Source organism: Phacochoerus africanus, chromosome 4, assembly GCF_016906955.1.
Source record: "Phacochoerus africanus isolate WHEZ1 chromosome 4, ROS_Pafr_v1, whole genome shotgun sequence".
Classification (NCBI taxonomy): domain Eukaryota; kingdom Metazoa; phylum Chordata; class Mammalia; order Artiodactyla; family Suidae; genus Phacochoerus; species Phacochoerus africanus.
The window spans coordinates 87,270,936-87,283,586 of NC_062547.1; the positions used below are offsets into that span (position 1 = coordinate 87,270,936).

Genomic DNA, 12,651 nt, shown 5'->3' on the forward strand with positions numbered 1-12,651 from the left:
GTGATATGGCTTTTCACTTCATTATTAAATTTAAGTGTAGTTGAGTTTGTCAGTCTTAAATTTATGGTTTATGTGCTTGCTAATCTTATTTTTAATGATATTTACTGATCATTTACTGTTTCAGGCACTGTTGTAGGCACTTGGGATACATTATAGATAGGATACACAAAGGTTTCTGCATTTGATTTTTGAGAAGCTCTTATGTACCAAGTTCATAAAAATATTCATGTATATTTTTTCTAAAAGTGTTTAAAGTCATGAATCCACCTGTGATTTATTTTTGTGTGTGATGTCAAGTAAGAAATCTAGTTTAATTGTTGCAATCTGGCTAACCAGTTATCCTAGCATGATTTATTTATATCAAAGCATAGTTGATTTATAATGTGTTAATTCCTTCTGTACAGCAAAGTGATTCAGTTTCACACACACACACACACACACACACACACACACACACAGACACTCTGTTTTTAAATTTTTTTTTCCATTATAGTTTATCTCAGGATGTTGAATATAGTTTCTTATGCTATATAGGAGGATCTTGTTCTTTACCCATTCTGTATATAATAGTTTGCATCTACTAACCCTAAATTCTAGGTCCATCCTTCCCCTCTCCCCTCCTCCCTCCCCCTTGGCAACCACAAGTCTGTTTTCTGAGGAACCTCCATACTATTCTCCATAGTGGCTGCACCGACTTACATTCCCATCAGTAGTGAAGGAGAGTTCTCTTTTCTCCACACTATCTCCAGCATTTGTTATTGACAGACTTTTTTTTTTTAATCTTTTTCTAGGGCTGCACCCGTGGCATATGGAGGTTCCAGGCTATGGGTCTAATTAGAGCTGTAGCTGCTGGCCTACACCACAGTTCACAGCAACACTGGATCCTTAACCCACTGAGTGAGGCCAGGGATCAAACCCCCAACCTCATGGTTCCTAGTCGGATTCGTTAACCACTGAGCCATGATGGGAACTCCTATTTACGAACTTACTAATGATGGCCATTCTGACTAATGTGAGGTGGTATCTCATTGTAGTTTTGACATGCATTTCTCTAATAATTAGCAATGTTGAGCATCTTTTCACGTGCCTGTTGGCCATTTTGTGTGTCTTCTTCAGAGAAATATCTAGTTAGGTCTTTTGCCCATTTTTCTTTTCTTTCTTTCTTTCCTTTTTTTTTTTTTTTTTTGTGTGTGTTTTAGGGCCACACCTGCGGCACATGGAGGTTCCCAGGCTAGGGGGTCCAATCAGAGCTACATCTTCGGGGCCTATGCCACAGCCACAGCAACACTGGATCTGAACCACGTCTGTGACCTACACCACGACTCATGTCTTTTGACCATTTTTCAATTGGGTTGTTTGTTATTTGTTGTTTCAGGCACTGAGTTGTATGAGCTGTTGTGTATTTTGGAAATTAAGCCCTTGTAGGTCACGTCATTTGCAAATATTTTCTCCCATTCTGTAGGTTGTCTTTTGTTTTGTTTCTGGTTTCCTTTACTGCTAGCACCGTTTGTTGACTAATACATTATTTCACTGTTTTGTGGTTTGACCTCTGTGGGGTATCAAGTTTTCGGGGGTTTGTTTCTCTCTACTCTTTCTTGGTATATTTCTATATCTTTGGCATATGTACCATACTCTTTATTACTGTTTTAAGTCTTGATATTGTAGGTCTGTCTATGTTATTCTTCTTTAAAATTGAGTTATTCTTATATCGTGGCATTTCCATGTAAATTTTAGAATCAGCTATACTCCATTATATCTTTAGTTGTGTCTGGCTTCCTTTTTGGGGATGTTCTTTGCTGTGTCAGGGTAAAATCAAGCTGCATAGGTGGTGTTTTCTGACTTTAATAGTTTTTCTGATCTTTGAACTTCCCTTTGTACCTGCTTGCTGTATGTTTTCTCTTTTTCTTTTCTTTCTTTTTTGTATTTTTCTCATGGCCATTTTAAAGAATACTTAAATTTTTTTTAGGGTCTCACTGACAGCATATGGAGGTTCCCAGGCTAGGGGTTGAATCAGAGCTGCAGCTGCCCACCTTCACCACAGCCACAGCAACACAGGATCCGAGCCATATCAGTGACCTACATCACTCCTCATGGCAATGCCTTTAACCCCCTGAGCGAGGCCAGGGATCGAACCCACATCCTCATGGATACTAACTGGATTCTTAACCTGCTGAGCCACAACAGGAATTCCCAAGATATTTTTACTTTAATAAAAGTAGCGTAACAGGGGGAGAAGGCAAATAATAGAGAAGCATATAAAGCAAAAGGTGCAAATCCCTTTGATAGCAATTTGCCGAGACCTTCCACATATTTTTCTGGACATGTATACGTGTGTGTGTTTATAAAAAAAAAAAGTTGGCCATATGCATACTGTTCTGTAGTTGGCTTTATTTTAATTAGATTTAAAAAGGCATTCTTTGATAGCATTCATGCCTTCTAATGACTGTACTGTATGTATCTACATCTAATGACTGTACTGTATGTATCTACATTAATTTAGTCAGTTCTCCTTTGATGGACTTATAGATAGCTACCTACTTTTGAACTTGAAGCTACTTTTAAATAGTATTGATCCTCCCTGGCAAAGGAGAGATTGTGTGGTTGATTTTCCGTCTCCCTAATGCCTTCCCTCTTATTCTTTTCTAGGAGTGTTAGCAGGGTTATGCCAAGAGCTCTTCTCCTGTTTACTTTTTAAGGGCACTGGCACATAGCTTTGTTAGGTGAGAAGAGTTGACAGTAAACGTAGTTGATGGTTAAACCTTGGCGTAAAGTCTTCAGTTTGGTGCTATCTAGCTTTTGCTAAAAAGAAATACTTAAGGGTTTTTTTTTTGTTTTTAATATACAGTGTTCTGGAGGAGCATGCTCATGGTGCAGTGTTAGATAGAGCAGCAATATCGAAGAGTTAAGAAATGGGTGAGTTTGAGAAAAGAAAAATGAAGAGCTTGAGCAGCTCCTTGCCAGACACTTGATCTATGAGATTAGGGGAGCATGTGAGGCAGTTCTTAGCATTTTGGGTTTTATTGGTGTTACCCTTTTGAAAGAAGTTGAAGTTGGATTTCTATGTTCTGAAATTTGTCTTTTTCTTAATCTTTCTAGCCTCCCCCAGGCAATGTGAAAATGCCTAATGTACCCAGTACACAACCAGCAATAATGAAACCAACAGAAGAACATCCAGCTTATACACAGATTGCAAAGGTTAGTTGATATTACATGTGTAAATTCATATTGGAAATTCCAGTATTGATTACATTTGCTTTGAGAGAAAAAGAATTCTTTGTATTAGTGAGTTCCTCATTTATTTCTTAACTCACTTTTGAGTCTGGGTTAGGTACCCTCTCAATCCTTTAATACTCCTATCTCTTGTCACCTTATAATTATTTGCTTTATTTCAGTACTAGAAGTTATTGAATTCACATATCATCTTGGTGTACAATTTGTGTAGTGAAATTTTTATTGCTTTTGGTCTCACTTTTTAATGCACAATTCCATTAAAATAACAATGGTAGATTAGTAGATACCATTGGAAGAGAGTTCTGATGGTTAAGCAAAGCACAGTGGTAGGAAGTAGAAGGTGGCAAAATACCAGGGAAAAAAGAGATGAATAGGATGCCCGGTATTACATAAAGGCAGGTGGAGTTACAAACCAGAATTTCTTAACCATATCCTCCTTTCATTTCATTACCTTATAAATATATTCTATAATATTCTTGCACTTAGAACCTTATGTACCATTTAATCCAATCCATAAGAGCCAGTTCAATTGTCCTCTTCTCCATTAGTCTGTTTTCCTCAACTGGTCTTTTTGTCCTTGTCCCTTACTCTCATTTAGGCACGAAAGTCACCTTAACTTCATTTTCCCAAATACTTTAGGATTTGAGTGCTCTGACTGAGTTTTTTCTTATCCTAATGGGCCCAACATTTCTACTGAGGAGTTTCATAACCAGAAGGCCAAAATGGGCCAAATATTTCCAAAATATTTTCTGCAACTATAGTCTTTAGTGAATTCCTATATTGTGGAAGAGCATTTGCATTAGGCTTCTAGCAGAATAGAGAAGTAGGATTAAAGTGGAAGTATGAATGTTACTCTATTTTATACTTATGACAACCTACTCACTTATTTTCTGTTTGTTTGTTTGTTCAGGAACATGCCTTGGCCCAAGCTGAACTTCTTAAGCGCCAGGAAGAACTAGAAAGAAAAGCAGCAGAATTAGATCGTCGAGAACGAGAAATGCAAAACCTCAGTCAACATGGTAGTATTCAGCGAAGTTTGCAGTAAAAATAACTTCTAAATGCTTTAAGTCATTTGTTTTGGGGATAAAACTCTGCCCTTTTATTCTAGCAAGGAGTCCAGGCTTGGCAGTTTTCTTATTTCATACTCTGTAGCTCTCTGGTCTTGGTTGTTTGATAGGTAAAAACAGTGTTAGCCTCTTTACACGTGAATGGAAATGTGATTTTGGTTTGTTGTAAGGTCAGGAGCCTTTGATTCTGCACTTGGGCCTTCACTTGGATCTTTTGTTTGTTGTTTGTTGGCTGCACCCACAGCATGTGGAAGTTCTTGGGCCAGGGATCGAACTCGTGCCATATTTGCAACCTACACCACAACTGTGGCAACACTGAATCCTTAACTTGCTGTGCCACACAGGAACTTCCTCACCGGGGTCTTTTGAAGCTTTATGAGCACATGGGAGCAAGACTTATGTTTGATTGAGTTTAATGTAACCTCTAGTTTATTCAGACCAGTTAAAATTAATCTATTCCTTCTTCTCAAAAGTATATCCTTGTTATGTTAAACCGTGTTAAAAAATACATCCGTGATGACTCTAGGAAGCCTAGGGTATTTTGATGATGCCAGAGAAATAAGTAGGTGGTGAATTGAATATTTGCTATGAAATCTAATCAGGCTGTGATAGGCAAAGGTCATTTCAAGGGAGTATCTTAGCTAGCAAGTCTCTGGATAGGAAGGAGTAAGAGAGCTAGAGAGGTCCTTGTTAGTATGTCTGGCCAGTGATGGAATGACAAGGTTAGGACATGACAATGTATTGAACGATTTCTTATTTATCTTAGAGTGTGTAAGTCTAGGCCCTTGTGAGAACACATTTATCCTGGGCCTTTTTTTTTTTTTTCTTTTTGCTTGCAACATCAGAGACAGCATCGGTGAAAGGAGAAACTAAAGGCTTAATTGAAATCAGAAATCAGCGTTTCTGAAATGCATGTAACAAAAATATGTCCTGTTCCCTTAGCTTTGACTAATACAAATTACTTCTATGAGATGTTTTAGTAAATGAAGTAGTAATGAAGTGTTAGAAACAAGGAGACCTGCAGTATGTTACACATTTAAGTACTTTTCACCTGTTGACTCATTTCATTCCTGGTACGGTTCTGGGAAGGGTGGTGAGTTGTAGAAACAAAGTCTTCAGGGTTCTGAGTAGTTGCCCAAGGCCTCAGCCAGTAAGTGTCTAGTTGCTTCTGGTTTTAGAGTCTTTGTTCTTTGCTACTATTCTCTGCTTCTCAAGTAGTGTGAGACTCACATGAGAAGCGCATGAACTATATGACATTTGAGAAGAAGGTTGAAACAGTGGAAACATGTTGGGAAGAATCAGCAATAGATGGTCCTTTTTTCTCCCACTATGAAAACTTCCTGGTCTTTGAAACAGTATGTAAAATGTAATTTTGAAAGTAAGGGATATAATATCTAAAACGAGAAAATGGCCTTTTGGTGCTGATTTTTACCCTCTATTTTTGATGTTTTAACTTGTTTAAATTTTGATTTTTATTCCCCCACTACTCCCCAAGCCCTGTTTTTCAGTCTCATTTCTTCCAATAGATATGTTTTCTTTCCTTACAGTTTGAATTTGTTTTTTCTCTAGGTTTCTGAAGGTGCTCTAATTCCTCAGCTTCTTTTTCATGGCTTTTTCATGTTTCGCAGAGTTTGATGCTTTTCTTACATGTGTCTTTTGAACATTATTTTTTCTAGATGTGGAGATTTCCACATTTGATTCTTGGTATTGACTCTCTTGTGTTTCTTGATGGAGTTAACAAGATTCAGAAGCTTGTCTTTTCTTTCCCCATGGGTTAGGACTTATATTTCAAGGTTGGAGACCCTGAGAAGGAAAGTGTTGAGATTTAAAAACTGCACGGCCTTCATATGTGAGCCAGACTCTTGGGACTCTTAAAGTAAATCTCTTTTTAGGGCAGAGGCACAGGGTATGCCCTGTGCTCTGTTTGCTTTTCTTGTTTCAAATTACATAAGTGGTATGACACTGGAAAATTATTTTTCCATCTAATGAGTTCTAAATTGATTTTTTGGGAAAAAATTTAAAATAAAAAGCTTGATTTTCAGAGTTGTAGGACTGTAGAGTTACAATGTTTTATATATATATATATATTTTTTTTTTGATTTGCACTTCTCTAACAATTTTAGCAATGTTGAACATCTTTTCATGTGTTTTTTGGCCATCCATATGTGATAACAGTATTATATATATATGTATTTTTTGATTGAAAATTTGTACTTTAGCCTCTGTTCTGCCACTTTCTGGGTATATATTGACAAGTTTGTCCATATTTTCAGGACTCTAATTAATCTTTTTTAAAATTACTCAATGAATTTTATTACATTTATAGTTGTACAGTGATCATCACAACCCAGTTTTATGGCATTTCCATCCCAAACCCCCAGCATATCCCCTGCACCCCCTAACCTGTCTTATTTGGAAACCATAAGTTTTGCAAAGTCTGTGAGTCAGTATCTGTTCTGCAAAGAAGTTCATTGTGTCCTTTTTTTAGATTCCACATGTAAGTGATAGCATTTGGTGTTGGTGTCTCATTATCTGATTGACTTCACTTAGAATGATAATTCCTAGGTCCATCCATGTTGCTGCAAATGGTGTTATTTCATTCCTTTTAATGGCTGAGTAATATTCCATTGTGTATATGTACCACATCTTCTTGATCCACCCCTCTGCTAATGGACATTTCAGTTGTTTCCATGTCTTGGCTATTGTATAGAGTGCTGCAATGAACATTGGAGTACATGTATCTTTTCAAGTCATGGTTTTCTCTGGATAGATGCCCTGGAGTGGGATTGCTGGATTATATGGTAATTCTATTTTTATTTTCTGAGGAATCTCCATAATGTTTTTCACAGTGGTTGCACCAATTTACATTCCCACCAACAGTGTAATAGGGTTCCCTTTTTCTCCACACCCTCTCCAGCATTTATTGTTGGTAGATTTTTTTGTTGATGGCCATTCTGGCTGGTGTAAGGTGGTACCTCATAGTGGTTTTGATTTGTACTTCTCTAACTATTTAGCAATGTTGAACATCTTTTCATGTGTTTTTTGGCCATCCGTATGTGATAACTGTTTATATTTGGAAACACCTATTAAAAGAATAGAAAATATTCTTTATTATGAAACAAATAATTATATGCAGAAAGAATAGCACATATTTGTCTTTCTCTAAATAATTTCCTTTTTCTTTGTTTGCAGGCAGAAAAAATAACTGGCCACCTCTTCCTGGCAATTTTCCTGTGGGACCTTGTTTCTATCAGGATTTTTCTGTAGACATTCCTGTAGAATTTCAAAAGACAGTGAAGATTATGTACTATTTATGGATGTGTGAGTATAGAATAAATTATGTATTTGTTTGACAGAGTTTATATTTTATTGTCAAAATCCACTTTTTAAAAAACTCCTCATATATTAAGGATAGTGTCATGAATCGGTCTTTTCCTATAGAGCTTTCAATTTTGAGGAAATGTTTAGGTACTTCAAAATCGTATGCTGTGTGACAATCTAAGTTCTTAGCTGAGGAAGACCTATATACTGAGAACTAGCATGCTTTTGAGGAAAGGACTTACTTGTCATATTGTAGAATTTTGCAGTGACCCGTTGTTTCCTGAAAAAAATGTTATCTAGGCAATACTGGCTTTGAAAAAATATTCATATTCATACTATTTTTCTATAAATGTATTATAACTATTCTTTTGAAAGGGCATAAAATATTGAATATATAAACTGATTTTTCTTAGAGCTTCAAGCACAAATTACTTTGCATTTTTAAATTGTAATTAAAATTTTTATCATTGAGAGTCCCTGATTAATATAGCATATTCCATTTAATAGAATGTTAGGACATACATTTTAGGCCGTGATGCTTACATTGCTTTGAATATAATTATAACACTTGGAATATTAAAAACTAAATTTCAACTGTTACCAGTTTTTTGCCTTTTTTTTTTTTGCTATTTAGTGCTGCCCTTGGAGCATATGGAAGTTCCTAGGCTAGGGGTCACGTAGGAACTGCAGCTGCAGGCCTACACCACAGCCACAGCAACGTGGGATCCTAGCCTCATCTGTCATCTATACCACAGCTCATCGTATGATGGATCCTTAACCCACTGAGCGAGGCCAGGGATCAAACCCATATCCTCATGGATATTAGTCGGGTTTGTTACTGTTGAGCCACAACAGGAACTCCACCAGTTTTTTGTATGTATGCAGAATTCCCACGTACCCTGTTTCATTTTTATCCCAACAGCAGTCTCAGCCCTGTTTAACATCATTGTGTCCATAGGGGAGGTAGCTGCCATGACCTCTCATCTGCACAGCTGCTTGGTTAACGGACTCTTTGTAGGGTACCATCTTACCGAAGGAGATTTGTGTACTCCTTTTTTTTGGTGGCCTAACCCGCTGCACATGGAGGTTCCCAGGCGAGGGGGTGAATTGGAGCTGTAGCCACTGGCCCAGGCCATAGCTATAGCAATGCGAGATCCGAGCCGCATCAGCTCATGGCAACGCCAGATCCTTAACCCACTGAGTGAGGCCAGGAATAGAACCTTTGTCCTCATGGATGCTAGTCAGATTCGTTTTCCACTGAGCCAAGACGGGAACTCCTTGTGTGTTCTTTTAACAGGCAGAAATTGGTGAAGCATTTTAAATGGAGGTTCTTTGACTTTAGTGAAAAACATTTTTGATGGTGCAGATGGTAATTGGAAGAAACTTCTATAAGGAATTCAGTAAATAGAGATTGAATGGGGAGGATGATTAATTTAACTGACGGGTTAACGTTACCAAATGCTGATTATTTCAAAATAGGTCTGTTTTTGTCATAGAAATATATAACCTTCTGAGGGTCTTAGAAGTAATATAGTTGATTTTAGTTTTTCCTAATCCTGTTCAGTTGGCAGATCTGTCAGCTGTATTCAAAGAGGGCTCAGGATTCCATCCAGTTAAGGTTCTGATTTGAAGAAGCATTACCTGGAACAAAGTAAGGTGTAGTGCTCCGCAATGTCTCTAAATTTCAGAGAATTTTCATAAATTATTTTCAAAAAGTGTCAACTTGTTGGCAATTTTGGAGTGGACTGATGTTTTCACACTGTAGTAATTATAATAGAAGATAGCATTCATTGAGGATTTACTTTGTGCCAGGCACTGTGCTAATCACTTTATATACATTATATTATTAAATCTTAACAACACTGTGAACCAAGTACTATATTATTTAGTTTTATAATTTGGGAAACTAAAGCTTAGAGAATTTGAAATAACTTATCCAAGATTACATAGTAAGTAGAGTTGGAGTTGGGTAGCTTGACTCTCATCCCAGAGTCTAGATTTCCATGTTATACTACCTACACATTACTAAAATAAATTTTAGTAATTTAGTAATTTACATTTTAAACTCAATTATGAAGATATGCTTTCAAATGTACCTTACTCGAAGCAGATAATTTACTCTATAAAGGAACTGAAGGAATTAGAAATACCACCATGAAATAAATCTTAACCTCTTTGAGTGTACTCTTGAATTTAAAGAAGAAAGAAAAAGAAAATAAAAAGAAACCAGCTACATTAAAGACCATTTAGTGAAGAATATACTGTTACAAAGTTGTTCATTTTAGGTGTCTGTATTGTAATGCAGAACTTAACAAGAGGAGTATTCTAGTGATAGTTGCAAATTTAGGTCCACTAATACCAAATTTGAGTGCTTAATAAGGCAAATTGAAATTTTACGTGAAGGAGGGTCATTCAGTTTGGAAATCGTTTTGTTTACAAAATGGCTTAAAGTTTTCCTTAATGTTATACCTACACTTAACAATCATTCAAGTGATAGTTCCCATCATGGCTCAGCGGAATCAAATCTGACTAGCATCCATGAGGACACAGGTTGGATCCCTGGCCTTGCTCAGTGGGTTAACACTCTGGCGTTGCCATGACCTGTGGTGTGGGTTGCAGACATGGCTGTTGTGTAGGCCAGTGGCTACATCTCCGATTCAACCCCTAGCCTGGGAATCTCCATATGCCATGAGTGTGGCCCTAAAAAGATAAAAAAAAAAAAAAAAAAGAATCAACCAAGTGATTGAAATTAGACACATAGAATCATGCATATCATTTTCTATGTGTATTTTGATCTCTGTATAAGTGGGCTGATTGTTTAGCAGGTAGGCCTAGAAGTTTTACTCTTCATTGAGGTAGCAGTATAATAACAAGTAAATGAGTTATTGATAATGGTTGTTGGTTATTATGAAAACATGTAGAAAAAACTTTAATAAATTATACAAAATTTAATTTGTGTTCTTATTTATACCTGGAAGAGTTTTTGTGGACTTTAAAATACACATAGCCATTTATTCTGTCTTTTTTCCTTAAGTGGATTAGGATATAAACCTTTAAAATTTACTTCTCTGGGAATTCCCGTTGTGCCTCAGTGGTAATGAATCTGACTAGTATCCATGAGGATTCGGGTTTGATCTCTGGCCTTGCTCAGTGTGTTAAGGATCCTGTGTTGGCATGAGCTGTGGCGTAGGTTGAAAATGTGGCTTGAATCTGGCGTTGCTGTGGTTGTGGCCTAGGCCAGCAGCTACAGCTCCAATTCTCCCCCTAGCCTGGGAACTTCCATATGACGTGGGTGGGCGCTAAAAAAAAAAAGCCAAAAAAGAAAAAAAAGAAAATATAAAATTTACTTCTCTGAAGGTTGAAATTTGAGTTAGAATGTTCTGAGCCTTTAAAGCATTTTTTAGGCAATTGAATGCCATTTAATATTGCAGAATAATGTCTCACAATATCTTGATTTCTCTTTTTACCAGCAGTACTTTTATTTTGCGGCAAAGGATTTTGAGTAAATTTGTTAGTAACCAGCTTCCCGAAATCCTAATAGGAATAAGTCAGAGTCTTAACTGTGCAGTAGAATGGGATGGAATTTTAAACGTGGAAGAGCTCCAGCATTTCTCTAGTTGAAAAATTGAATTGCACAGAGCTTGCTTAGCTCAGTGTTATATCACTGTAACCCAGGTGTGAGCAGTCTGCCTCTGGGGCTCTTTCTCCTTCCCTAGAGTTTGTGTGTTTATCTAGTTGTTAGATGAGAGCAAATTTGGAGGCATCCTAGAATGTGTTTTTATCCTGTTTCATTAATTATAAATTTTGATTAATCCCTTAAAGAGATTTAAAAGCTTTTTTTTAATATGTGCTGATTTTGTAAACTTAGATTCACTAGATTTTCCATTTGATAGTTTTTAATTAAAGTAGTAGTTTGTTGGTATATTTTAATTGATAATTTATATTAAACATTATTTAAACTTCAAATTTCTTGTTATAACTTCAGCCTTGAAAGTTATTACTTATAATGGGTAAATAGTGTTCTTTAGGATTGTAGTATACTTAGATGTTACTCAGATCTTTTGGTTTTGGTCTGTCAGGGAAAGTAATTCCTAACAACCGTGGGAGGAGTTTGCCAAGATCGATTTGTTTTAACCAAAAGAAAGGTCTGCCACAGCAGTTACAATGCTTTATAGTGTACTTTTTTTTTTTCTTCAAATAAGTTTAATCCTCTACCAAAGCACTATTTTTATACCAGGACTTTACAAAATGGACAGCTCTATGAAGATGAATTAATAATCCTCATAGATTGACTATGTAGTCACTAGAAATTTTTGCATTAGTATTTTCAGTCCCATGATTCTAATTTTATTGCTTAAAATGTTACAATGAGATTGCACAGGGCCTTTGTCCAGTTTTCTCTTGTGTAGTTTGCTCTAGGAGGAGTCTGCGGCCCCATTCTATTACAACATAGTTCTGAGCGTAGGATCTTTTCCCTCTCAAGTCCTGGTTCTTTTCCTGGCAGCCACTACTTTCCTACGTGGGCCTTGGATCAAGAACCACATCATATGTTTCCTTCTCAGGGAAGGAGCCCTTAAGGTTGTGCTTCACTAGTTTAGCTGTGTTATTGCCCTTTAGGAGAGGGCCAAAAGAGTTTTTGCCAAACAGTACATGTGTTAGGACCCCTCTTCCTATGAATAATACTGTTTTGAAATCAATTTTGAAATCAAATGTAAGAAACAGCAGTGTTTAAATACTAAATGGAAACATGGGGTAGAGTACGTTTGCTCTTAGGAAGTATTTTTTCATTTATAATTTTTGTTGAATGAACACATACATTGAATGTAAACATTTCTTTTCTATTTTGTTTTTTGATCCCACAGTCCATGCTGTAACACTGTTTCTAAATATCTTCGGATGCTTGGCTTGGTTTTGTGTTGATCCTTCAAGAGGGGTTGATTTTGGATTGAGTATCCTGTGGTTCTTGCTTTTTACTCCTTGTTCATTTGTCTGTTGGTACAGACCACTTTACGGAGCTTTCAGGTAAAATGTG

General features: G+C 36.6%; 1 protein-coding gene across 1 annotated transcript in view; it reads left to right on the forward strand.

The window, feature by feature from the left end:
• Positions 1-12,651, forward strand: part of SCAMP1 (secretory carrier membrane protein 1) — a 102,756-nt gene that overhangs the window by 40,382 nt on the left and 49,723 nt on the right. The window contains exons 3-6 of the mRNA XM_047778164.1: positions 3,097-3,195; positions 4,142-4,250; positions 7,491-7,619; positions 12,482-12,641. Of these exons, the coding sequence (XP_047634120.1) occupies positions 3,097-3,195; positions 4,142-4,250; positions 7,491-7,619; positions 12,482-12,641 (497 nt within the window). The remainder of the gene's footprint in view (positions 1-3,096; positions 3,196-4,141; positions 4,251-7,490; positions 7,620-12,481; positions 12,642-12,651) is intronic.